The following is a 27844-nucleotide window of genomic DNA, read 5'->3' as shown; positions in this document are numbered from 1 at the left end:
CATTGGGCTTATGGTGTTATAGGATGGTTTTGTGTTCACACAACCAGTACTTCAACAAACAACAAAGACATATGTTATTTTGCTATTTCAGAGCAATCTCAACAGATGTAAACATTCACACTAGTTCCACAGATGTGAATGTGAACATTCATAATAGTGCCACAAGTGTGAAGGTGAACATTCACAACATTGGCATAAGTGTGTTGTGAACATTCACACCAGTGGCACATATGTGAATGTTCACAGTTGGCGGAGATGAAAACACTCAAGAACATGTGAATGTTAATATTTGGGAACATGGGTACTTACCCTCAATAACATGACACAGCCAGTGACTTTTGCCGGCTTTTTGTCGTTTTGGGAAATGGAGGATGTCAGTGTTGTTCTAATTTGTTTGACCCAATCATATTCTTACATACTTTCCAATGGAACCATATGTGCAGAGTAGCCCCATCCTATTGTCTTGCTGCTTGTCGAGAAAAAAAGTTTCTGGCATGCATACATGCAAACTAATCGGGCGACTTCTTTGTTGTCATCTTTCTTCTTGCCATTTAATGCCTCGATCAAAAGGGTGCGTATCCATTTCGAAGTCAACCAGCTAACATTTTTGCACCTTTTCTGTATATGCCAATGTTCGGTTTCGCACCATATGATATGTCCATTGGTTTGGTCCCACAGTCTACGCCAAAAATCAGCTTAACGTCATTGTCGTGTATGTTCATATTTTTTTCCCCCAATGTAGAAGGCATCTTTTGATGCCTTGTGTATCTGTAGGACATGCACAACAACATCATCGTATTTCATACATTTGTCAAGGTCGATCTCACCAGTTCTCAATGCATTTAATAAATGCTAAAACGGTGTTTGTCGCAAACAGCCAAGCTGTGCTTGTGTGAATTTGGTACTTTTCATTAATTTCACCAACTCGGTCATGTTAGATTTGTAGTTGACACAGCGCATGTTAACATTGCTGCTAGTATTTGCATATGGGCTTTCTTCTTTCACATGATATTCATCTCTTTTTCGCTTTGAGGTTTTTTTATGTGCAATATCTGCAAAATAGAGCATAAAATTTAAAGCAATACTCATGCGATCAGAATAGGTAACAAGTAATAGATGTTGCCAACAACATCAGTTATATGAACATTCAAAATAATAATGTCTATAGTGACAATTGGTGGATGTGAACATTCACAACATCGCACAAATGTGAATGTCAACAGTTGTGTCAACAAATGAATGTAAATATCCACATCTGTCCATGGATGTGGATGTTCACTATGTCAGCAGAAACACAGTGTGCACAATGTGTGTATAAAGATCACTGTGTGTTGATACAACCATGAAGAACATTCAAGGACATGGGAATGTTGAACCAAACAAATGAAATTATGTTGTGAACATTCACACTACTAATTTAGATGTCAATGCACAAACTTATTACAATCATGCAATGCCGATGTTATAGTTCAACCTCAAAATTAAAATAAAGTTTCAAACATGGAACAACAAAAGTGATATGTTTCCCTAAAACACAGTGGTGAATGTTCACAAAGTGTATAATCAATTTACACATGTTATGAATGTTCATAACATAATTATATGTAACAACAACATCTTACACAAGCAAGTTAGACTGCGATTCTTTATTTTCATGTGAATTATCATTATTGTTAACAACAACAATATAAGGGGCATGAACAGTAACAATATAAAATCACACACATTGTATGAATAAAAACAGGGTATAAGTGTAGAAGTTCATATTGATGCAATTTGAATAAGACATTCACATGATCAAAAAATGCAACAACAACAAGAACATCTGCAACAATTGGATTGGCTCAACATATTGACTAGGACATTCAATTTGAATAAGACATTCACATGAACTTCCACATTTGTCAAATGTTAACCCAACATATCAAATTATGTTGTGAACAACCACACTTGTAATTTAGATGACAATGCGTATACTTGTTACAGTCATGCAATGTTACAGTTCAACATCAAAATTGAAATAAATTTTAAAACATTAAAGTTGACATGGAAATAACAAAAGTGATATGGTTGCCCATGATTCTTTGCTTTCATGTGAATGTTCACTAGTATCAACAACAACAACAATATTAGGGGCAAGAATAGTCTGAATGTTCACATATGAGTATCATACAACAAGAATAGAGTGGAAACAATTGTGTTGGTCCACATATTTTTCTCTCATGTGAATGTTCACTGCTATTAACATACAAGATGTTACTACAACTTTTCTGGGAGGTGAGGGTTTCACATTCAATGACTATTAGTGTCAATAACAACAATTGAACAATAAGGGAAATAACAACAATAGTATGAACTTCACACATTGCACAAATAGGATCAATAAATTTGGGTGAAAGTTGAAATTATAAATAAATAAATAAATAAAAAAACAGAGGGTTACAGTTTGTATATAAGATTTGTGATGAACACTTATGTTTCTTGACCATTTTTGATGATTTGGGTTGCCACAAATGAAGCAATGAGATGGCGGTGATTCTAGCGAAACGACACTAACAATGGGTAATAACAATGACAATACGATGGGATTCACGGTGTTTTTGATGATTTTGTTACCACTGATGTGACAATGGTAGTTTCCGACGAATCGGCGGTAATCACCACGCGGCGATGACGGGCTTCATGGTACTTCTAAGGATTGGGTTGCGATAGATGCGCCGATGAGAAGATGTGATGATGCCAGTTTTTGGTGACCGACTGTGATTATGGTGAAGAACGATGCAGAGACGATGAAATGACGGGAGAGATGGAATATTGGAGATTGATGACCTAGGGTTTGGGATTTTGGAAGAGGGAGATGTATTCGGCAAGATCGTTGCTTAACTGATTCTACGTTTCAATTCAAACAGCAAGGCTTGAGGGATTTTTTAATCCTATTATACTGAATGAGACCTAATGGGATAATCAAAAAGGATTTGGGTTTTATGGCATAAAACTCTTAGAAAGGGGATTTATCAAAAAAACTCTCATCAAAATATAATGGTTTAAATTGAAAAAATTAAAAATTAAGATTTATTTTGTAATAAGGATCAAATTGTAATTTTCTTCCCTTCTTGTTTTCAATAAATTTTTTAAAAATATATTTTTTTTTATTTTTTTTTTATTTTTCTAGAGTAGATGAACCCAGAAAGTAAGAACTCTTAATTAAAAAATTTCAAAAAAATATTTTTTTAACTATTGCCAAACATATTATAACTTATATAAATTTGATTTTGAAAGTGAAGCAAATTTTAAAAATTTTAAACTTAATTTAGTTAGTTTTTAATTGATGTGAGATGAATACGAATTTACCTTGTTTGGCTCCAATTTCTTGAATTTAATTATTTGAAAATTGACTTTTTTTGTTTTTCATTTTTTTATTTTTATTTTTAGTGAATTGTTTTAATATTTTAAGCATTTTTTTTATTTTACTTTTTAGATACACTTAATATAAATATAATTAAAAAATATAATATTTATAAAAAAATTGATTAAATACCAAAAATATAATATATATGTATATATATATATATATATGAAAATTCAATACATTTTCATATTTTTGTGTATTTATGAATTTTTTTGAATATTTTATTTTATAGGTACATCTAATTTAGGAAAATTAGTCTAAGATCTCTGCCCAATTTTGGATAGGAGAAGAAGCCCACAATAATATGTTTTATGCCTAAGATCCCTCAACCTTATTTTAGGTTGTAAAATACCTAACCTACCCTCCTTCATAAGATACGTTGTTTTATATTTTGGCAAATTAAAGATTTTATTGCTATTTTGTCGGAGGTTTCGTAGGGATTCCGTAGGTGTTACAGTGGACTTGATGATGGAAATTGTTATGATTGTGTTGGTGTTGGAGTGGTGTTGATTTTTTTTATTTGATTTCTAGTAAAGTTGAATTAGCTATGTTTCGATGGAGATTCCATATGAATTTCGATTTTTTATTTGACTTGTATGTAAGAATTCTGATTTCATATTAGTTTTTCGAGTGTATTTTGATAGGTTTTTGTTTTCAGTTTTGATCAATTTGAGAGAGAGGCTAGCTCAGTAGAGTTGTTTTTGATTTTTGGAGTTAATTTTTCGTTCTTTGTTATTGATCAATTTTAGAGAAAGGCTAGCTCAATGGAGACAATTTTGATTTTTGGAGTTCATTTTTCGTTCTCTATTTTTGATCAATTTCAGAGAGAGTCCAGCTTAGTGGAGTTGATTTTGATTTTTGAAGTTCATTTTTCGTTCTCTGTTTTTCATCAACATGCATATCAAAGATAAGTTTTGTTTTCTGTTTTTTTTGGACTTTTTTTGTAGTTTGGAGAAAATTGTAAGTTTGTTATTATAATCTAATGAAAATCACAGAGAAAATTATAATTTCATATGGACATGTTATTATAAGTTTGTAATCCAGATAAAATCACAGAGAAAATTGTAAGTTTATAGTCTAGTGAAAATCACAGAGAAAAATATAATTTCATATGGACATGTTATTATAAGTTTGTCATTTTTTATTTTTTATTTTTTATTTTCTCAATTGACTGTTTTTTGAGCAAAACAGATCTTCTTTATGATTTTCTCTGTATTTTTGTGGAATAGTTAGCATTTTGTGTTTTGATGTGGATGTGTTTTTGTTTTTGTGATCTTGAAAGTGAATATAAGTTCGTAAATTTCTCTGAACTTTTATTTGTAGTCCAGAGAAAATTATAAGTTTGTTATTATAATCTAGAGAAAATTATAATTTTATTTGGACATGTTATTATAAGTTTGTTATTTTTTATTTATAATGTCCTCTGGATTAGATATATAGATTGGAGAATTAATTGAATGTTTTATGAGTAAATATGATTTTCTCTGTATTTTTATTGTGTTTTTTTAGAATAGTTAGCATTGATGATGCTATGATTTTACCTTCATTGAGTAAGAGACCAGCTAGGAGGCCAAAGAATAACAACATTGCTTTTACTGGAGAGTTTAAAAGGGTGATGAAGTGTAATCAATGTGGAAGTATTGGTTGCCATAATATCCATCCGTTTAATTGTTTATATTACATTTTATTGATTGAATAATACATTTGAGGATGTTAGAGAAATTTATGTTGCATTTTTTGGGCCTTATTATTGTAATTGGTCCGTTGGTCTATCTACCAATTACAGCCCATTCAACATTAAACCTGTTCAAAAATCGAATTTATGAAGAAAATATTTAAATTCCATAAACTTGCATTTTATTTAATCATAAAAATATACATAAATATTTTCCCATCGCCAGTCGTTTACATAATATGAAATTTCGTCGAGTACAATGGTCAATGTGAGACAATAATTAACTACACTAATAATCCCAAAGCTGGATAATTTGTTCGTCATCCTGCGTGCAATAAGCTGGGTAAATACAGTCTCCGTGAGGCTTCTGCGACCATGGGATGTCAGCCATGTATACATTGTCGCTGTAAACGTCCGGATTCCCAATGCTTTCCAGAGGTTGTAGTTGAATAGGCATTCTATCTTGTATACCCCCTGATTGCCCGGTCTGGAGAGGTCTACTGCTTTGAACCACATCAGGTTCTTCAAAGTATCGTAAAAGACCCCTGACAGCGTCCTCTCTCTCCAATGTATGTGGTTCGACACAGCCGTTCGTATGGAATATCGAACAGCCGCATTGGAAGTGGAATATCTTCCTGCGTTGGGCCTTCTTCTTGGCATTACGATGCCTCTTCTTGATTGGTTCTGGCAAACAGGGGCTGAATGCCTGTATAGAATTCTGCGTTTCTGATTGTCCACGCTTTGAGCCCGGCGTGTTCATGTTTTTCTAAAAACTCTTTGTAACTAGAATCGGCTCCGGGTTTGCATAATATAATACTTGGAATCCCGTCCTTTATTTTCTTTGGGCGGGCATATTTACAATTTGAAAAAAATTCCCGTTGCGCTCCAATAAACTAGCGCCAATGTTTCAAAAATTGTGGGGCCACATCATCGATTATGTTGTAGAAAGCGTCGTACTTGTGGTCCCTCAGGTCGATGTGACCAGAATAATAATTATGTGGTCCCAAAGACTGGGCCCAACATGTTTTCCCAATTCTAGATGGGCCTTCAATTATAATGCTCTTGGGCCTATGCGGTCTTTGGGCTTCGTCTCTTATATTGTCTGCAACCCATTGCTGTATGGCTGTTGGAACGATCCATACTGTGTCTGTAAATGGATGAACATACGGCAATGGTGGATTAACTAAAATCCGGTCATAATTGAATGACAACTTGTCATAATTTAACCAGAAATATTTTGGATCGCCATTTCGTACCAGTGCTAGTGCTTCGTCTTTGGTGCCGGCGGCAAGCGCATCGCGATATATATTTTCTTTGTTACTCTGGTTAGCGCAGCGGCTCCACTCACGGAATTCACCCTATTACGTGTAATCCCCGTGTTTGGAGATGTATTCCAGCACATTCTGTTGGTTGTAGGCCCCTTGTACATTCAGATGGAAATGGCGACTACTTCGATTGTGAGTAACGTCGAAGAACCGTTCATTCTACGTCTGAAAACGGTATGGAAATTGGACAAGGGCATGGAGATGCGGTTGCTCGTCCTCGTGTAATTCATGTGCAACCCTTACATAATTTAGTGGCCTGGTTGTGAACAGCGCTCTAATTTTCTCTAACAATCTCTCTTTAGGTATAGAACATTGGGCATATGTGAGGAAGATGTTCTTACTTTGAACTCTAAAACGACGTCGCGTTGAGGCCATAACTCACTCTCTATGACGTCACTCACTCTCTCGGATGACGCAAGTCACTCTCTAGAAAACTTTACTGGTGGAAGAGAGTTAGGGAGTGAGTTATATAGGTGCCCAGGAGCGTCCCACTAATATTACCTGGGATGCTCCCCCTGCGCCACGTGTTGTCCCCTGATTGGTGCTCCTTTCCGCAATTCGCGGCGTGTTGTCGTCTAGGGGCTCCGCTCCGCGCCCAGATCTGCGGCCAGGATTAAAAATCTAAAAAGGCAAGCGCAAGCGGGAATTTATTATATAAGCCAAAATAATGGGGGAGTTTGAATTATTTTGGAAATGGATCGCCGAGATCTAGGCCAATTTAGGCGGTTGATTTTAAAATACGAGCCGGATCTATTGTTGGTGCACTGGTCCTTGTTGGTCATCGGCGAAAACAACGCCGAAAAGTTAATCAACGCCTGTCAGCGGCAACAAGATGCTCTATTCACCGGTATGAAAGCGGTTTCCGAACTAGAAACCCAAGCGACGTCAGACACATATTCCGTCGCTGATTATTATTACGTCACGGCGCCTGAACCAGATGTACCTGTGTGGTCTAGAACTGGATTTGGGTGTAATAAAAAAAAATTGTAAATTATTTTTTTTTCATAATTTGTGTTGCTTTGGGATATGTAATCAAAATATTTTATAAACGGTATTTCATTACTAGGCCGCTCCTCAATTAATGATGGGTCTATGTGTAATGGGCCTCTAGGCTGCGCCTCAATTAATGATGGGCCTATGTCTAATAGGCCTCTAGTATCCACTTCTTTCATAGTTTAATGGGCCTATTCCAACTGTTCATGACAAACATTATATGGGCCTTATTATTGTAATTGGTCCGTTGGTCTATCTACCAATTACTGCCCATTCAACATTAAACCTGCTCAGAAATCGAATTTATGAAGAAAATATTTAAATTCCATAAACTTGCATTTTATTTAATCATAAAAAATGTACATAAATATTTTCCCATCGCCAGTCGTTTACATAATATGAAATTTCGTCGAGTACAATGGTCAGTGCGAGACAATAATTAACTACACTAATAATCCTAAAGCTGGATAATTTGTTCGTCATCCTGTGTGCAATAAGCTGGGTAAATAAGTCTCCGTGAGGTTTCTGCGACCATGGGATGTCAGCCATGTATACATTGTCGCTGTAAACGTCCGGATTCCCAATGCTTTCCGAAGGTTGTAGTTGAACAGGCATTCTATCTTGTACACCCCCTGATTGCCCGGTTTGGAGAGGTCTACTTCTTTGAACCACATCGGGTTCTTCAAAGTATTGTAAAAGACCCCTGATAGCGTCCTCTCTCTCCAATGTATGTGGTTCGACACAGCCGTTCGTATGGAATATCGAACAACCACATTAGAAGTGGAATATCTTCCTGCGTTGGGCCTTCTTCTTGGCATTACGATGCCTCTTCTTGATTGGTTCTGGCGAACAGGGGCTGAACGACTGTATAGAATTCTGCGTTTCTGATCGTCCACGCTTTGAGCCCGGTGTGTTCATGTTTTTCTAAAAACTCTTTGTAACTAGAATCGGCTCCGGGGTTGCATAAACTCTTTGTATGTCCACCATTGCCGTATGTTCAACCACCTAAATTGGCCTAGATCTCCGCGATCCATTTCCAAAATAATTCAAACTCCCCCATTATTTTGGCTTATATAATAAATTCCCGCTTGCGCTTGCCTTTTTAGATTTTTAATCCTGGCCGCAGATCTGGGCGCGGAGCGGAGCCCCTAGACGACAACACGTCGCGAATTGCGGAAGGGAGCACCAATCGGGGGACGACACGTGGCGCGGGGGGGAGCGTCCCAGGTAATATTAGTGGGACGCTCCTAGGCACCTATATAACTCACTCCCTAACTCTCTTCTACCAGTAAAGTTTTTCAGAGAGTGACTTGCGTCATCCGAGAGAGTGAGTGACGTCATAGAGAGTGAGTTATGGCCTCAACGCGACATCGTTTTAGAGTTCAAAGCAAGAACATCATCCTCACATATGCCCAATGTTTTATACCTAAAGAGAGATTGTTAGAGAAAATTAGAGCGCTGTTCACAACCAGGCCACCAAATTATGTGAGGGTTGCACATGAATTACACGAGGACGGGCAACCACATCTCCATGCCCTTGTCCAATTTCCATACCGTTTTCAGACGCAGAATGAACGGTTCTTTGACGTTACTCACGATCGAACTAGTCGCCATTTCCATCCGAATGTACAAGGGGCCTACAACCAACAGAATGTGCTGGAATACATATCCAAACACGGGGATTACACGTAATGGGGTGAATTCCGTGAGAGGAGCCGCTGCGCTAACCAGAGTAACAAAGAAAATATATATCGCGATGCACTTGCCGTCGGCACCAAGGACGAAGCACTAGCACTGGTACGAAATGGTGATCCAAAATGTTTCTAGTTAAATTATAACAAGTTGTCATCCAATTATGACCGGATTTCAGTTAATCCACCATTGCCGTATGTTCATCCATTTACAGACACAGTATGGATCGTTCCAACAACTATACAGCAATGGGTTGCAGACAATATAAGAGACAAAGCCCAAAGACCGCACAGGCCTAAGAGCATTATAATTGAAGGCCCATCTAGAATTGGGAAAACATGTTGGGCCCAGTCTTTGGGACCACATAATTATTATTCTGGCCACATCGACCTAAGGGACCACAAGGACGACGCTTTCTACAACATAATCGATGATGTGGCCCCACAATTATGTCTATAAGGGGCCTACAACCAACACGGTTACGAGCAGATGATCAATTACAGACCCACTTTACGTTTCTAGTTACATGCCCAGTAGACATCAACCGCCTAAATTGGCCTAGATCTCCGCGATCTATTTCCAAAATAATTCAAACTCCCCCATTATTTTGGCTTATATAATAAATTCCCGCTTGTGCTTGCCTTTTTAGATTTTTAATCTTGGCCGCAGATCTGGGCGCAGAGCGGAGCCCCTAGACGACAACACATTGCGAATTGCGGAAGGGAGCACCAATCGGGGGACGACACGTGGCACGGGGGGGGGAGCGTCCCAAGTAATATTAGTGGGACACTCCTGGGCACCTATATAACTCACTCCCTAACTTTCTTCCACCAGTAAAGTTTTTCAGAGAGTGACTTGCGTCATCCGAGAGAGTGAGTGACGTCATAGAGAGTGAGTTATGGCCTCAACGCGGCGTTGTTTTAGAGTTCAAAGCAAGAACATCTTCCTCACATATGCCGAATGTTTTATACCTAAAGAGAGATTGTTAGAGAAAATTAGAGCGCTGTTCACAACTAGGCCACCAAATTATGTGAGGGTTGCACATGAATGATACGAGGACAGGCAACCACATCTCCATGCCCTTGTCCAATTTCCATACCGTTTTCAAACGCAGAATGAACGGTTCTTCGACGTTACTCACGATCGAACTAGTCGCCATTTCCATCCGAATGTACAAGGGGCCTACAACCAACAGAATGTGCTGGAATACATCTCCAAACACGGGGATTACACGGAATGGGGTGAATTCCGTGAGAGGAGCCGCTACGCTAACCAGAGTAGCAAAGAAAATATATATCGCGATGCACTTGCCGCCGGCACCAAGGACGAAGCACTAGCACTGGTACGAAATGGCGATCCAAAATGTTTCTGGTTAAATTATGACAAGTTGTCATCCAATTATGACCGGATTTCAGTTAATCCACCATTGCCGTATGTTCATCCATTTCCAGACATAGTATGGATTGTTCCAACAGCCATACAACAATGGGTTGTAGACAATATAAGAGACGAAGCCCAAAGACCGCACAGGCCCAAGAGTATTATAATTGAAGGCCCATCTAGAATTAGGAAAACATGTTGGGCCCGGTCTTTGGGACCACGTAATTATTATTCTGGCCACATCGACCTGAGGGACCACAAGGACGACGCGCCTTACCACCTTGAGCTTGAAAGGGGGTGTTAGCTGTATATTATTATACTTATCTATTTGTATTGTAGATAAATATTATCTATTAGTGTAGTTACTATTTGTATTGAAAACGATTATGTCTACAACATAATCGATGATGTGGCCCCATAATTTTTGAAACATTGGCGCGAGTTTATTGGAGCGCAACGGGAATTTTTTCAAATTGTAAATATACCCGCCCAAAGAAAATAAAGAGCGGGATTCCAAGTATTATATTATGCAACCCCAGAGCCGATTCTAGTTATAAAGAGTTTTTAGAAAAACATGAACACGCCGGGCTTAAAGTATAGACAATCAGAAACGCAGAATTCTATACAGTCATTCAGCCCCTATTCGCCAGAACCAATCAAGAAGAAGCATTGTAATGCCAAGAAGAAGGCCCAATGCAGGAAGATATTCCACTTCCAATGCGGCTGTTAGATATATAGATTGGAGAATTAATTGAATGTTTTATGAGTAAATCTGATTTTCTCTGTATTTTTATTGTGTTTTTTTAGAATAGTTAGCATTGATGATGCTATGATTTTACCTTCATTGAGTAAGAGACCAGCTAGGAGGCCAAAGAATAACAACATTGCTTTTACTGGAGAGTTTAAAAAGGTGATGAAGTGTAATCAATGTGGAAGTATTGGTTGCCATAATAAGAGTATATGCAAGAAACCTTTAGTAAATAGTTGAGGATATCCATCCGTTTAATTGTTTACATTACATTTTATTAATTGAATAATACATTTGAGGATGTTAGAGAAATTTACATTACAACAAAAAGCATATTTGGTGATACTTTTTAGCAACCAAACAAAAATTTAGTTGCCAAAGATACATAATTGGCAACAGAATATTTGTGGTCACTAAAAAATAAACTTTTGGCGACAAATTTATAATTTTGGTCGCTATTGATTTTGGTGCCAAGTGAATTTCTTGCGCGGGAGTGCGAAAAACTTTTTAGCGACCAAATTAATTTATAGCGACGGAAAATTTAGTCACCAATTGTATTTGTTTTGCGAAAAATATTACTTGGTCGCTAAAAATCTGAATAACATTTATGGCAACCAAATTAATTTGGTTGCCAATATATTATTTGTCTTTACCCTAATTTTTTATTGCCAAAAATTGTTGTCAAGTGAATAAACAAACAATTGACCTAACTTCTTCTCATTTTCTCATCCATCTGAGACGGCATAGCACAGATCAGGTATGTTCTTCTTCTCTCTCTCCCTCTCCCTCTTACTCTCTCGCGCCGCTGAATGCGAAAGGCACAGCAGTGCTCGGCGGCAGCAACACTGGGCTGCAGCAGATCGCGACCCTCTTTTTGGGTCGCTGCTCTGTTCTCTTCTCTGTCTCTGATGTTTTGAATGTAGTCCCTCTCCCTCTCCCTCTTGCTTTCTCGCGCCACCGAATGCCAACGGCATAGCACAGCTGGGCAGCAACGCCGAATGCCTAATTTTTATTTTATTTTTTATTTTGGGTATATTCATGGTTATGTATGTGTATGTATGCACTCATAGATTTGTTAGTTTTCATGTTTATATGGGATTGAGATTGTTGCTTTAGCTAGTTGATGAGAATATATTGGGTGTGGCCTATTTGGAATGCTCTCTTCTCTTTATTTTTCTTTTGGGAAGGGAGACATAAAAGAGGCCTATGGTTCCCATCCGAATGCCGTGGAAATGGGTTGGGGCACACTGGTGTTACCCAAAAGCTTCAGGCCTTTGTTCCACAGTTGTACTAACTCCACAGCGAGTTTTGTATTATCATATCCTTTTACATCTGTAGAACTTTTTAACTTCTATAGGTCATATTTTTGTGGTCCCATAAAATGTTCTATATATTTGTTAGTGCATTTTGGTCAAAACAATTTGGAATATATAAGAACTTTGGGAGATTTAGATACTCCAAGTTAAGGATAAACATAAATATATGAGCAAACCCTCTATTTAGTAGGGTTAGATTTGATATGAGAAGAACTTTTCTTCCAAAACCCTCAATCCCAATCATTTTGGTAAAATTCTTACTGCATTCAATTTGCCCTTGGTTACAATTATTTTGATAGGATTTTTAGTGGTTCGAAATTTGAATGTGAAATGATTATTTCAGTGCAACTAATAACAACAACAACAACAACCCAAAAAAAAAGAAAAAAAAGAAAAAAAAGAAAAAGAAAAAAGAAAAGATTATTCTGATGTAAGAGGTGTTAGCATTTGTGAGTATAACTTTTCCTTCTGTATGTATTATCCTAATAGGATGCATCGGAAGAATGGTCAGTTTGCTTCATTGAAAGAAAATTCAACCTCTTCTAGTTGGGATTCTACTAAGAGTTGCCTTCAAAGAGATGCTACACCTCGTCCAGAAACTGTGTGAGTGGCAACCTGAATCTCAAATTGTTGTTTTAAATATATAGACCGATACTTCACTATCTTCCTCCTAATTAATCTTTACAGTGAATATCATTTTTTGTAATATTGTCTAGTGTTCGAAGATGTCAACATTGTGGTGTTGGTGAAAATTCTACTCCTGCAATGCGTCGTGGCCCAGCTGGACCAAGGACACTCTGCAATGCATGTGGGCTTATGTGGGCAAACAAGGTATGTATAGTCTTGATCATCAAAAGCTGTACCTTCTTTTTTTTTGAAGGTCATCCAATATATTCTCATCAAATTGCTTTTTTTTTGTAGTGTGATCGTGAATATATTCAATACCCTTCGCAGCATCTAGCGCGATCTGTGAGGCCTATGCTAAATAAATAAATACCTTTGAGTAATGGATCAATCTGTTGAGAGGCCTATGCTAATTAAATAAATACCTTGAAGCCAAAACCCAATCAAGTTTGTCACGATGTCTACTAGAGTGATAGCCAATTTTGATGTGGACTAGATTGGATCATCTATGGTTGTAGGTTTATAATCGATCATATCTATTAGAGATGAGGATTTGCTATTGTTAGTTTCAATTCTTCTTCTTATGGAGGCCATATTAGAAATTCGTAAGGTTGCAACATCTAGAACATTAGAGTACTTGATTTCTCATTTATTCACAAGCAAATTTCCCTGTGGTAGATATAAGAAAGATGGTTGCTCTTGTTTGATTGTGTTTTTGTTTCCTATTTACATTTTCGGGAAAACTCAGGGAAAAAAATATTTGGTGATTTGTTCATGAAAACAACCCATTATTCACAAACCACCAAAAGTTGTTTTCGAAAATTATTTTCTCATAAAAATGAAAACGATGTGCAAACAATGGACGTTCTTGCATTTTTCAATGTTTTTGTTTTTGAAAACACGAAAAACGAACAAAAGAAAATGAAAAACAACCAAACAGGCCCAATTTTGAGTAGGTAGGACTTCAAGATCAAGACTCAAGGATGGCTGAGGCAGTTAGAACTAATTAACCTAGACAAGGTGACAACGGCGCCACTGGTTCTTTCCCTCACATTTGATTACGAGCCACACAATGGTCACAACCCTTCTTCATAGTTGAACTTGAATTAATTAAGCTAAAAATGTGGGGGAAGAGGTGGTGTACTGATACATGACACTTCCTTCTGCATAGATCCTTTTCCGAGTCGTTCTTTATTTATTCTTTTTTTTTCGCGTAGAAAATTCTTTGTTTATTCATTGTTTTGTGCAATCCTAACTCAACTGCCATTCTTTATCAAGATTTTGTGGCTAATGCACTTCCATACACAAATTCTGTTTAACTTTTTTTTTTTTTTTTATGTTTCTATATCATTACTCTATTTCTAATGCACACCATTACTCTTTCACATGCACACCATTACTCTTTCACATCTTGTATACAAAAATATCACTTTTTATTTGAAATGAAACAAGAGCGATAACTAACTCCTTATACATAGAAATTTAAAGTACTTCAATTAATTCGCAACACAGAACACAAGAACTAGTAGTACATAGAAAAGAAAATCGGTCTGCAATTCGAAACTGCATATTTTTATTTTTGTTGAAAATATGTTTTGGCAGAGGCGAGTAGTTTCTCTCCGGGTGGCAGATGTTCTTTGATGACAGAGCAATTAACATACTCTTCGATCCATTTGTAGAGTCTAGGAATATATGCCAAGTTTAACTAGTGAATCGTGTGTTACTTTTTGATTTTGGTATATTGGAATTTTGTAATTCACTGTAGGAAAATTTGCTCTCAATTTGTTCATCTATAATGTAAATAAGGCACTAAATCAGTGATTCACACAATCACAGATTATATACATAATACTAAAAATAAAAAGATTCTATATATTTTAATTTCTATATTCAACAGTATTGTGATGTTCTTTTATCTATCATTTCATTTGGTATATTTGTTAGGAAGTCGCATGTCCCTTTTTAATACATACACGTATTTGTATACATACCTAGGGAATTGCAATCGTGCTTCATTTGAAGTAGGATAGCACTTTTATTTTTCCTATGTCTCACTTGTTCAACTAAAATGCAGATATTAGTCAAATCAAACCTGATATCGTTGAATGATACGTCCTGGTGATGAAAATATTGTGATGTTCAATTATCTATTGTTCCATTTGGTACATTTGTTAGGAAGTTGCATGTCCCTTCTTAATATGTACACACAAATATGTATACACATGGAATTTCAATCCTACTTCATTTAGCATTGTACTAGTTCAAACCTTAAGTGAGGGACTTTACACTAACAATCCATTAAGAAGCATAAAATACCCAACCAAAAGGTAAGCAAAAGTTTAATTTAGCGAAGGCAACAGGCAAAGATTGTTCCAGTAACAAACTGAACTCTATCACAAGCTTAAGATGTTTTCAGACATCCACAAATGCTATAAAGCATAATAGTGAAACTTAGTTAACAACTATGAGCAAAGGGGAAAGAAAGTTTGTCTTTGAGGGCTAGAACTCGACGAACTAAAATTTAAATCATAAAAAAGATGATCCAAAAAGATTTTGAGTGAGCAGAGTTTGGTACTTATGATCTTTAAACAAATAATATTGAGGAAAAGAAGAATAAAGTAAAGGATCAAATTTGTTGGGTGAAAGGCAGACAACTAAAATAGGGTTGGATCTTATCAGTCAATGCAGTGCCGATGCGCCTTTGAATTGAACCATCATTTGCCACAAGAACAGAGAAGAGGTGAAGAAGGAAAACGACAACCTGTTGTAGACGTCCCCGAACGCCCCGGGAGGGTGAGGTCCCGTTCCGTTCGTTTTGCGGGTTTACTACAGTTCGGACTCAAATTGTCACGGTTCTTAATCTGAACCAAAGAGTCCAAATCTGGCAAATCGTTTTGAGAAAACAGATTTTTAGAAAAAGAAGTGCCAAACATGGACTGCTTTACTAGATACAGAGTCGCCACCTAAATATTTTATTTCGGGGAATTTAGGAAACCCTGACTCGGTGCCAAAGGCCACGTGTCCGTCATCACCAAAGTTGCCTCGGCTCGAGAACTTGGGTATGATTGGGGAAGGTCAGCTATGAGCCCCCCCTCTCGCCCGATCAAAGATCGGCCTCTACTAACCGTGATATCTTGTTTTGAAAGCATTATGTGTTCTTATTCCAGTTATTTAGCCTAGAATTACTATGTTATGCGCACAGCAAACAAGTATAGACCAAATTGCTTAAATTGGAACAAAACATTTCATGTTTGTTTTGAAAATGGTTTGCTACTCGCAAGTAGGCTGAAATGCAGGTTTTGCCACCCTCAAGTGGGCTTTTAGAAAAGATGGTTTTGCTACTATCTAGTGGGCTTAAAATTCACAGTTTTAATGCGTTATCCCAATTTAAGCAATTCGACCTCCATCCACAGGCATTCAAGCAGTTATATCACATAAGCAGCTAGCCTCATGGTAATCATGCAATTATGGCAACACTCACACGTATGCGGCATGCTAAAGCATAAAAGCTCACCTAGTACTCCAAGCCAAAACAGAAACCAGTTAGTAATCACATGCATGATCCTAGTTCATATTTGAAATGGCTAATGCAACACATGCAAAGATGCAATCCAAACAAGCTCAGCTATCCTAAACATGGCATGTGAAATGCTGCAACTAACAAATACTCAACTTGGAATTGAAATACTAGTGCAGTTAGCATGATGTACCGAGCCTGGTGCATGTAAGACAAATGTATGGATGCACGAATGCTAAGCATAAGGTATGCTAATTTAAATATGCCCTAGTCTACCATCATAAGCGGGTAAATAAAAGGGAAGAAAGACGTGGGGTTGGAAGACATACACACACTCACGCACATTTATTACACAATTGCCCTCGCTCGAAGGGTCCGAATAAATATTACAGTCCGAATAAATAATACTAAATTAATTATTACAAAATTTCTAATCTAATTAACAAATTAAATGCAAAGAGAAGATCACCGCAGCTCCCGCCTTGGAATGCGTGAATGATGCATGCTCAGATTTATCTTGCCCCGAAAGCCCGTACCATACCACTGCTGCCTCTGTTTACACTGCCCTGCTTCTCTGAAAACTTCCAAAATCCTGGGACAGGTTCCCTGAACCCTGTAGGACACCATCGGCTGAAGGGAATATACACCGGCCATGGAAATTATCCATCGGTTGGGGTTTTGTAACAAGCCCGCGGGGGGACCTCGCTACAGCTCGGACTCGACTTTTCGTAGTCACGGTTCTAAGTCTGAACCAAAGAGTCCAAATCCGGCAAATCGTTTTTGAGAAAAACAGATTTTTGAAAGAAGTGCCAAACATGGACTGCTTTGCCAGATACAGAGTCGCCACCTAAATATTTTATTTTGGGAAATTTAGGAAACCCTGACTCGGTGCCAAAAGGCCACGTGTCCGTCATCACCAAAGTTGCCTCGGCTCGGGAACTTGGGTACGATTGGGGAAGGTCACTTCGTGAGCACCCCCGCTCGCCCGGTCATAGACCGGCCTCTACTAACCATGATATCAATTTTTGAAAACATTGTGAGTTCTTACTCCGGTTATTAGCCTAGGTTACTATGTGATGCTCACAGCATATAAGTATAGACCGGGTCGCCCGAATTGGAATAAAACATTTCATGTTTGTTTTTGAAAATGGTTTGCTACCCGCAGGTAGGCTTGAAACATTTTGATGATTCATTCCAATTCAGATAACCCAACCTTCACCCACAGGCATTCGGGCAGATATATCAGATAAGCACATAGCCTCATGGTAAGCATGCTATCATGGCATTCATTCACACGCATGCGAGGATGCTAAAGCATAAAGCTTACCGAGTACTCCAAGCCAAAAACAGAAACTACATTAGAAATCATGCATGATCCTAAATATACAAAAATGCTTAATGTAACACATGCAAAATGCAATTATAGCAGGCTCGGCTATTCTAAGATGGTATATGAAATGCTACAACTAACATGTATTCAACTTGGAATTGAAAGTACAATGCAGTTAGTATGATGCGCCGAGCCCGATGCATGCAATACAGATGAATGATGCAAACATGCTGTCATACTGTATGCTAATTGAAATATGCCCTAATCTAACCATCAAAAGCGGATAAATAAAAGGGAGAAAGACGTGGGGTTGGAAGACATACATCACACTCACCCACACTTATTACAGTTGTGCCCTCACTCGGAGGGTCCAAATAAATAATACAGTCCAAATATTACAGTCCCCAAATAAAAGAATATTACAGTCCAAAATATTACAGAATTCTAATTAATTAATGAATTAACTAGAAAGCAAATAAAACTGGCGTGCAAGCCAGGGACCGCCTTGCTTCTGGTGGATGATGCATGTCCGGACTGTCTTGCGCGAAATCCACCGGAATGCCCCAATTAGCCTCTGTTTACACCTGTTATTTTTTGAAAAGCGTGCCAAGTCCCGGAAAGTTGCTGATTCCTGATTTTGCTGCAACAGAGAGCAAGAAAGGGGCATAGCAATGTATTTGCACAAATATATGCATGTCTCGATTCTCGTGCCACCAATCACGCATACCGAGGCATGATGGCAGAGGAGTCGAAATGCACAACTCAATATAGGATGAATGCACATGAAACTACAGCTAAAACCTAACTCCATCATGGATAATCCAGAGTGTCGGTGACTGGGGAATTGAGACACATTCCGTCACTCGGAGTACGAAACATACCTCGTTTCCCGTGCCCGGGCTAACTCATATTCCGGACACGATGCAATATGCATGATATGCGTGAAATGCAACTAAGATGCAATCCTAACATATACAATGCTATGAAAATGGGATGTCTCGAAATGCGTGCACACGGGCACGCAAACCGAGAAAATGACAGAATGCACTGAAAATGAGGTGCCTCGAAATATGTGCACGCTGGCACGCAAATCGAGGCGATGATAGGTGTCTCGAAATACGTGCACGCGGGCACGCAAACCGAGGCGATGATAGGTGTCTCGAAATACGTGCACGCGGGCACGCAAACCGAGGCGATGATATGAAAAAAGACAAATGGGCTTATACCAACATGAGTGAGCCTCAGCCACACTCACATAGGATGCCGACGGATAAAAAAGGAGTGCCCCGAAATGCGTGCACACGGGCACGCAAACCGAGGCGATGACAAAATATTATGAAATGACATGGAAATGACAAATGGGCTTATACTAACATGAGAGAGCCTCAGCCGCACTCACATGAGATGCCGATGGCAGAAAATGAGGTGCCTCGAAATGCGTGCACACGGGCACGCAAACCGAGGCGGTGCATACGCAATGCAAATGACATGGAAAATGACAAATGGACTTATACTAACATGAGAGAGCCTCAGCCACACTCACATAAGATGCCGATGGCAGAAAATGAGGTGCCTCGAAATGCGTGCACACGGGCACGCAAACCGAGGCGGTGCATACGCAATGCAAATGACATGGAAAATGACAAATGGACTTATACTAACATGAGAGAGCCTCAGCCACACTCACATAAGATGCCGATGGCAGAAAATGAGGTGCCTCGAAATGCGTGCACACGGGCACGCAAACCGAGGCGGTGCATACGCAATGCAAATGACATGGAAAATGACAAATGGACTTATACTAACATGAGAGAGCCTCAGCCACACTCATATAAGATGCCGATGAATGAAAAACGAAGTGCCTCGAGATGCGTGCACACGGGCACGCAAACCGAGGCAATGGCAGAATGCGATGAAATGATATGGAAACATGATATGGGCTTATACCAACATGAGTGAGCCTCAGCCACACTCACATAGGATGCCGTCGGATAAAAATGAGGTGCCTCGAAATGCGTGCACACGGGCACGCAAACCGAGGCAATGATAAAATGTGATGCAACATGGCAAAATGATATGCAAGCATGCTAATGGAATTCCAGCAACAAAACAAGGGGAAAACAGCCCCGGGATGAGGCGAAATGACATGAAATGCAAGGAAATGTCCCGAAATGCAACATTAGGCACCCGAAATGACCTATAGCTATGCTAAACATGCACAATATGGACATGCAATGCAAAGACAAAAGCTAGACAGTCCCAAAAGATGCACTTTCACAGTTATAAACATGGCCAAACAGCAAGCATAAGTAAGGGAAAAATAGTATGCAAGAAAAGGGGGCAAAAGAGGGGTAATGAAGCAAGTGGTATAAGCAAAACCCAAACTGAAAAATTTCCTTCTACAACACTGAAGAGGGACCAAAAATATGAACATTTACAGTATATGGAAGCCTCAAAATCAGTATACAAATATGCTAAAAATGTGATGCAAAACAAAGCTCAAAAGGTGCTATAACATGAAGTATACAAAATAATCACCAAACAGAAAAAAAGTGTTAATGAAACATGAAGTATAGATCAAAATAAGACTATCTCTAGGCCTGTAAAATGGCCGAAAACAAAAGCATGGTAGGCTAACTAAACACGCAAGAAAACGAACCAAAAGGTAGCCAAAGAGGCAAGTGGTATATGCAATGCTCAAACTGAAAAATTCCCTTCTACAACATTGAAGAGGGACCAAAAATAAGCATATTTCCAGAACTGTAAAACAGCCAAAACAGAATACAAACATGCTAGAAATGCAATGCAAAATTAGGCTCAAAAGTGGCTATAACATGAGGTATGCAAAATATTCCACAAATGGCCAAAGACCCTTAATGAAACATGTTAAGAAGGTCAAAATAAGACTATCTCTAGGCCTGTAAATCGACCAAAAACAAAAGCATGGTGGGCTAACAAAACATGCAAGAAAACGGTATTTACGAAGGGTATTGAAGCAAGTGGCATATGGAGGGCTCAAACAGGGTTGAGCCCTTAATGAGACATGAAAATGAGCTCAAAATAAGGCCACTTTCAGTTATGGACGGAGCTCAAATCAAAAAGCATGGATGACTTGCAAAAGATCCAAGAAAAGGGCCAAAAAGGGGAAATTGCAACTTACCCTTGAAGACCAATTCTTTTGTTGCTTCTTGGGCCAAATTTGTTGCCTCTTAGCTGCTGGAATTCCTCTCCTTGCTCTTGGAATGGAGTGGTGGTGGTAGAGCTTAGTGTTGTAGTGTAAATGGTGGTGTAGGACTTGAAGCTTTTTAGGAAAATGAGAGAGATGGAGGAGGATTTGTCTCTTGAGGCTTGAAGAACCAATTTTCTAACCTCCTAAAAGGGAGGAGAGGTTCTCTTTATATAGAGAAACCAAAGGGGCAAAGCTTCTCTTAGAAGCTTTGACCAAAAGGGCCAAGCTTCTTGGAGAAGCTAGGCAAAAAGGGTCAAGAGGTTCAAGCTTCTTGGAGAAGCTAGCCAAAAGGGTCAAAAGGTTCAAGCTTCTTGGAGAAGCTAAACAAAAAGGTTCAAAAGGGTCAAGCTTCTTGGAGAAGTTTTGAAAAGGGGTCAAAAGGTTCAAGCTTCTTGGAGAAGCTAAACAAAAAGGTCAAGCTTCTTGGAGAAGCTAAAAAAGGGGTCAAGCTTCTTGGAGAAGCTAAAAGAGGTCAAGCTTCTTGGAGAAGCTCAAAAAAAGGTCCAAAAGGGTCAAGCTCCCTCAAGAAAAGGTTTCGGTTAGGAGAAGTGGCCGATTGATCAAAAATAGTGGCCGGCCATGAACTTTTAGGGTCCTCCCAAGTGTGTAGATCACAGATATGTGGTCGAAAGTTGGCAACACTAACTCCAAGGTGTTCAACATTAGCCCGGAAGTTGGGAAAACGGGCGCCGGGAGGCTCCGGAGGAGAGATAACTGGTTGCTGCAACAATTGCTGGCCTCCCACCCTTCAGTGACCTTCCCTGTGATAAAACAGAGGTACTTGCCAAAAATGAACGAAAACCAATGCAAAACGAATGTTCCGGGGCCAAAACACGCAGTTCGAGGTCCCGAAAATGGGCTGTTAAGCACCGAAAGTGGCATTCGACCTCGAAGTGGGTTTCTCAGCCCCCAGTGTCCCTCAAAAGGGAGCAAATAGGAAGTATGCCAAAAATCAGAGCAATAGGAGATGGTTAAGCGGTCCCGAACCGAGGCACACGGCCTAACGGCTCTGAAAACCGGGAACCGGACTCCGAAATGGGAAAAATGGCCTACGGCCACCAAATGTAGCCTACGGACATTGAGAGATGGTCTGCGGGACCTCTCCCTCCCCTCAGGAAAAGAAACAGAGAAAAACGAGTCTGGTTCGCAAACCGAGACAAGGCACAGGAGAGAGTTCGGAAGTCCGGAGGCAGGGCTCACGGCCGCGACTCTGAAACTTCTGAACGAGCACAACATGCAATATCACCGAGTGCTCAACTGGTGACGTCTGAGTCTCAAGGTCGGTCAAAAATGGGGTGTCTACAGGTTTCATATTATCGACCACCAATCCATGGTCGGTCGGCACTCCACAGTGCCGGTTGGCAAGAACTCCCTGCAGAAACTGGTTTTTGACAGCAACAAGGACAGACAGTGTATGGCATGAAATTTCAAGCAAATGAATGCACGGGCACACTCCCTATCATGCAAGGGACTCAAGGGAGCATGACCCTCGACCCTCGACCCTCGGGCTATCAATCATGCATTTTGATGCGTCATGGCCTAAGGAGCTAAGGTTGCGATTCAATGAAAATGCATGCAACATATAAATGAATACCAAAACCCGATCATGCCAAAGTCAAGGGCCTCGGTGACCGAGAGTTGAGACGCGTTACATCACTTGTAGTATGAACACTTCTCCCCCCCTCACACTTGGTTTGACACCCCAAACCAAGCAATGCAATGCATGTTATGCAAACATGGCTCGAAAATGCGACATATCACTAAAATGCAAAGCATGCCAAATGCAATGCAACATGCCATGGCAAGCATGCAATTTTCCTAACATGCAATGCTACAATGCAACTCATCATGCAAAGTTAATATGGTATAATGCAAGTATGCGATTAGAGGCAACAAGTCACGCATACAACCATGTCCGAGAAGGGACTTAGACTGAAATGGGAGGCCTCAAACACCCCCCAAAACAGTGGCCAAAAGTGCCTCAAGTGATGGACAAAATGCCTTACAAACATGCAAGCCAAAAGAGGGGCCAAAGCTAAGGCATAACAAAGGGCATTCTACCACCACTAACCCAAACAAACATGGCATGAACTATACAACCAAAACAGAATTTTAGCATGCAAAAAGAGCTCCAAAACCCACACATATGGCATCCCAAATGAAACAAACACCCAGGCATACACAATGCACGTTCCAAGGCATAAGAGGGTACAACTTCAAAGCATGAGAGGAGCGATGAATGCAAGTATACAAGCATGGTTTAGGGACCGAAATGATATGCTAAGTGATTCCAAATCACCGAAATAGCCTAACCAATGCATGTTCATGACCCATACCCTCAAGGCTCATGATCCAAAATGCAAAGCAACTATATCAAGCATGCTAAACAAGACCAAATCAGTGGCCAACAGACCTCATTCATGACAAAATATGGTCAAGGACTTCACAAAGTGAAGCCAAAGTATGAGAGCATGGTAGTCAAAAGTCATGATGCGTTTCTAGGCACAAACAAGGGAATACAAAGTAAGTATGTTAAGCATGCAAAGGGCCACCAATCCGACCAAAAACAAAGATAACATGTGACCTAAATAGCACCAAAAACATCTGATATGGAGCCAAAAACAACCAAGCATATATGCTACCCTTATGAGCCCAAAATATGCACAAATGAGACACAAAGGGAGAGGGGTGTCCCTCCCCTATACAAGACTTCAAATCATCTTCTTCACCACTTAAAATCCACTGGATTTCAGTGGGGAGGAGGCTAATACAACAAAGCAAATAAGGCTTAAAGAAAAAGGCACCAAAAGAGACCTAAGAGGGGGATTTCAGCCCCCAATGCCAAAACACCCTTAATGAAAGTTCTTAAGCAGGAAAATATAAGACTTTTTTATGTTATACTCAAAGCTTGAATCAGCATGCAAGATAGGTCAAGAACCAATGCAAGATTGGGGATAATAAAGTGAAAGTCTTACCCTTGAAGAACACTTTAAGAACAGTTGGTCCAGCCACACTCTACTGAGAAAAATCAGTCCAAAATCTCAAAAAACAACCCTCAATGCCTCTCAATCTCGGAGCAAGGTGTAATGGTGTGTGTATTAGTGCAAAAGTAAGGTCAAAATGCACTTTTAGGCCAAGAAAACACACACAAGGGAGGAGAGAGAGGGAAATATAGAGAGAGAGTGTGTATATCAGATGTATATGTATATAAGCTCTGGTTTTTATGTTCAAAACTCCAACCCCTAACAATGGAAGAAGAGAGGTGCTTAAATAGGCAAAAGGAAATGACTTAAGCTTCTCAAAGAAGCTAAGTGAAAGGGGCAAAAGGGGCAAAGGAGTCAAGGTTTCTTGAGGAAGCTAGGACAGCTGGCCAAGCTTCTTGAGGAAGCTTTGACAAAGGATCAAGCTTCCTCAAGAAGCTTTGACCAAAAGGGAGCAAAAGGGGCAAAACAGCCACTTCATGCACGAGGAGGAGTGTTGGTGCATTCCAGCTGGCATGCACCAAGTCTGAAGGGTGCAAAAGGGTCACACCGGCCAGCAAAAAAAAGGTCACCGGCAAAATAAAGTGCCGGTCGGCAAAATATAGTGCCGACCGGCCATTGGTTTTAAGAAACCACTACCGGTGGCACCAATAAACGGCCGGTGATGTGAGGGGACAGCCGGTGGGATGTGGGAATGGCCAACAAGCCATTCCCTGCCTTTTAAGGAAAAAACACAAATGTTTGGTGCAAAACCAGACACTGAAAAGTCGAGTCGAGAGATCCTGAGGCGAGGCGCGCAGCCGAGACCTCCGGGAACTCGAGACGAACACAAGCACGGATGATCACCGAGTGTTCCAACGGTGACGTCCAAGTCTTGAGGACGGTCAAAAATGGGGTGTCTACACCTGTACAATGAGAAGAGGAGAAGGGGGTGAAAGGAAAAGAAAAGAAGCTGTGAGGGGGGAGCCGAGAGAGAGAAGGAATGGGGCAACCACCATATGTTCATGATTCTGCCAAAAGGAACCCCTCTCTTGCCTCAGACTTGGTAAATTATAGGGTTCTTATCTATTGTCCAACCTAACCATCTTCTTGCTCTTGTCAAGACTCCATAGGTCCACTTGTCATGCCACTATTTACACAAATCAAAACTCTACTAGAAATTCTAATGGTCCAAAGCCTAAAAGCATGGACAGTGACGGACAAGGAATTACAATAGGGGGCTTTTTACTGGAAGTGATGATAAAATAGTGGGTTGCAGATCTGGTATGTAGGGGGAAAAAAGATGAGGTTTTAGAGTTACAATATTGCCCTCATTGTAGTCGACAAAGGAAAGGGACTGGGGTATTTTTTGTCCAAATTCTAACCTTCTTTAGTCATTAGCTAAAGAAGGCCATGTATAGGTAAATAGTTATCATAAATATACTTCCTATTATTCTGGTTTCGGTTTTGTTTTATGCACCATGTCAACTTTTAGTTCTCAATGGTGATCATTTCAACCCTATCCTGATTAAGATTATGATTCCTGTAACTTCATGCAAAGAAGTCCTTTCTGCATCATTAATGATAAATTTCTAGTCTAGCTAAGATGTTGCTCACATGAAGTAGTTTTGTCTCTATGATTCATCAAAGTTAAGTTGAATTTGAGTCATCTTTGCCTCAATCTTTACTTCTTTGTAACTAAAAACTATTATCGCACAGCTTTATTTCTGTCATTTCCACTTCCTCTCATGAAGTGATCTTGAGCGTGGAAGTCCTGTTGTTGCCACTCTATAGTAGTGCTTTGCATTTTCTGGCTTCAGTGGCCTTAAACTGAGCTCTGGCTTAAACTGAGCTCTGGCTCATTTATGCAGTTCTGATTTTGCTGTAAGCGAGCAACTGTTGTCTTTATGTGGACTGCCATTATCTAATGGCATTTAAGATGTTTTTGACATCATCTATGAAGCCTATGGAACATCTTGACAATTCATTTCACATGAATTCATTCAACTCAGAATCTCTTAAGTGTTTTCTAAGATTTTTAATTTGCCTTAATTATCACTTATACAGTCACCACAGTCCACGATTGTTGCATTGTGAATGACTTTTCTACTCTTGAGTTCTGATATTTTATTTTCTTTGCCGTCCTTAATTACAGTTGTAGATTTAAAGTTGTATTTTGTTTATCATATATAATTTTTCCACTAATTTTTATTAAATTTTATATTCTTATGTCTTTTTGTGTCTCTTACAAAATAGAAAAATAGATAATCTTTTCTGCCTAACATCCGTTATATGCATAAGCCGGATTGTTACCCATTGCCACTATTTACATAAATGTTTACAATGATTGCCTTTTTTTGGTGCAGGGATGGTTACAATGACTTCAACACATTCTACATGCAAGTAAGCATTGTGACATTAGATGTTATTTGTTGGATTCTATAAATTACAAAGTTTATCAATTTTCCTGGAGTTATTTTGATAATTCAAGTTGCTAAGCAAAATTTGTGTTGGACTCATCAGTTAGCATTGCTGCTGATTGGTCGTTGGTGTCAACATTAACACATTTTTTGTTTGTCTAATTAATTTACCACCACCATTGCTAGTGATTGTTCCTTCTCTCTTATTGTTGAATTGAACATTTTAACATTATAATTTTTTTTTTCATATGTTTGACAGATTGGCAATGGACGGAATATAGTTCGGGAAGCATCAAAGGATTACATTTTGAATTTTTGGATATATTTTGTCATAGGTTTTTGTTATGAATTTGCAAGCTTAGAAGGTTTTTGGGCATTACATGTTTCAAGTTTGGGATTGTAAGAGATTTGTACTTAAATTGGATGTTTTGGATTTGATATGTTGTTTATATTTAATATGATACTACTTTTGAATTAAGTTTATATTTTGGATGCTTTGCACAAGTATGTTAATTTGAATTATATTTTGCTTATGTTTATAGGTTTATGAATTATGTATTGAACAGGAAAATTGTTAAAAAAAATTATAAATAATGAATTTTTGGTGACAAGTTTTTTTAGTTATAAATTTACTTTTGGTGACATTTTATTTATGTTGCTGAAAGTATGTGTCAATTTTTTTAGCGACCCAAAACTTGATTGGTCGCCAAAAGTTTTAACATTCAACAACCAATTCTTTTAGTCACTGAAAGATATTTTTAGCGACGCATTTATATGTCGCTGAAACTTAACATGTCATCAGTTGAAGGCTACTTTTAGTGACTAAATGTTAATTTATGGCAACGAAATTTTAGTCTTTTGGCGACGGAAATATTTGGTCGCCAATTTATTTATAAAGGCAACCAAAATTGATTTGGTCGCCGAAGCACTTAGTGACAGGGCTTCAGCGACCAATTTTGTTCATGTCGCGGATACTTTCAGCAACCAAAATTACACTTTTGGTGACTAAAAAACAGGTCGCTAAAAGTGTTTTTTGTTGTAGAATTATGTTGCATTTTTTGATGTTGGATAACAGAGAGAAATTTGTATGCTTGTGGATAATATTACAAGATAATGTGTCTTTTGTGCATTATGTTTTGTAATTTTCTCTAATTTTTTTTTTCTGAATTTTCTCTGTAATTTCTAAATCAACGCAAAACATACCTTGGGCAATGAGTTTATAATAC

The 27844-nt window shown here is 38.9% G+C and overlaps 1 protein-coding gene across 1 annotated transcript; it reads left to right on the top strand.

Moving 5' to 3' along the window:
• Positions 1-12925: 12925 nt before the first annotated feature.
• Positions 12926-27059, top strand: LOC114268631 (uncharacterized). Its single transcript, XM_028209829.2, has 4 exons — positions 12926-13141; positions 13255-13369; positions 26565-26601; positions 26878-27059. Exons 1-4 carry the CDS (start codon positions 13117-13119, stop codon positions 27019-27021), a joined length of 321 nt encoding a protein of 106 aa, XP_028065630.2. The 5' UTR covers positions 12926-13116; the 3' UTR covers positions 27022-27059.
• Positions 27060-27844: the final 785 nt, after the last annotated feature.

This window comes from Camellia sinensis, chromosome 1 (genome assembly GCF_055761805.1).
Source record: "Camellia sinensis isolate YWXY chromosome 1, ASM5576180v1, whole genome shotgun sequence".
Classification (NCBI taxonomy): Eukaryota; Viridiplantae; Streptophyta; class Magnoliopsida; order Ericales; family Theaceae; genus Camellia; species Camellia sinensis.
The sequence above is the reverse complement of the archived record's forward strand: the minus strand, read 5'-3'. Positions and strand labels throughout refer to the sequence as shown.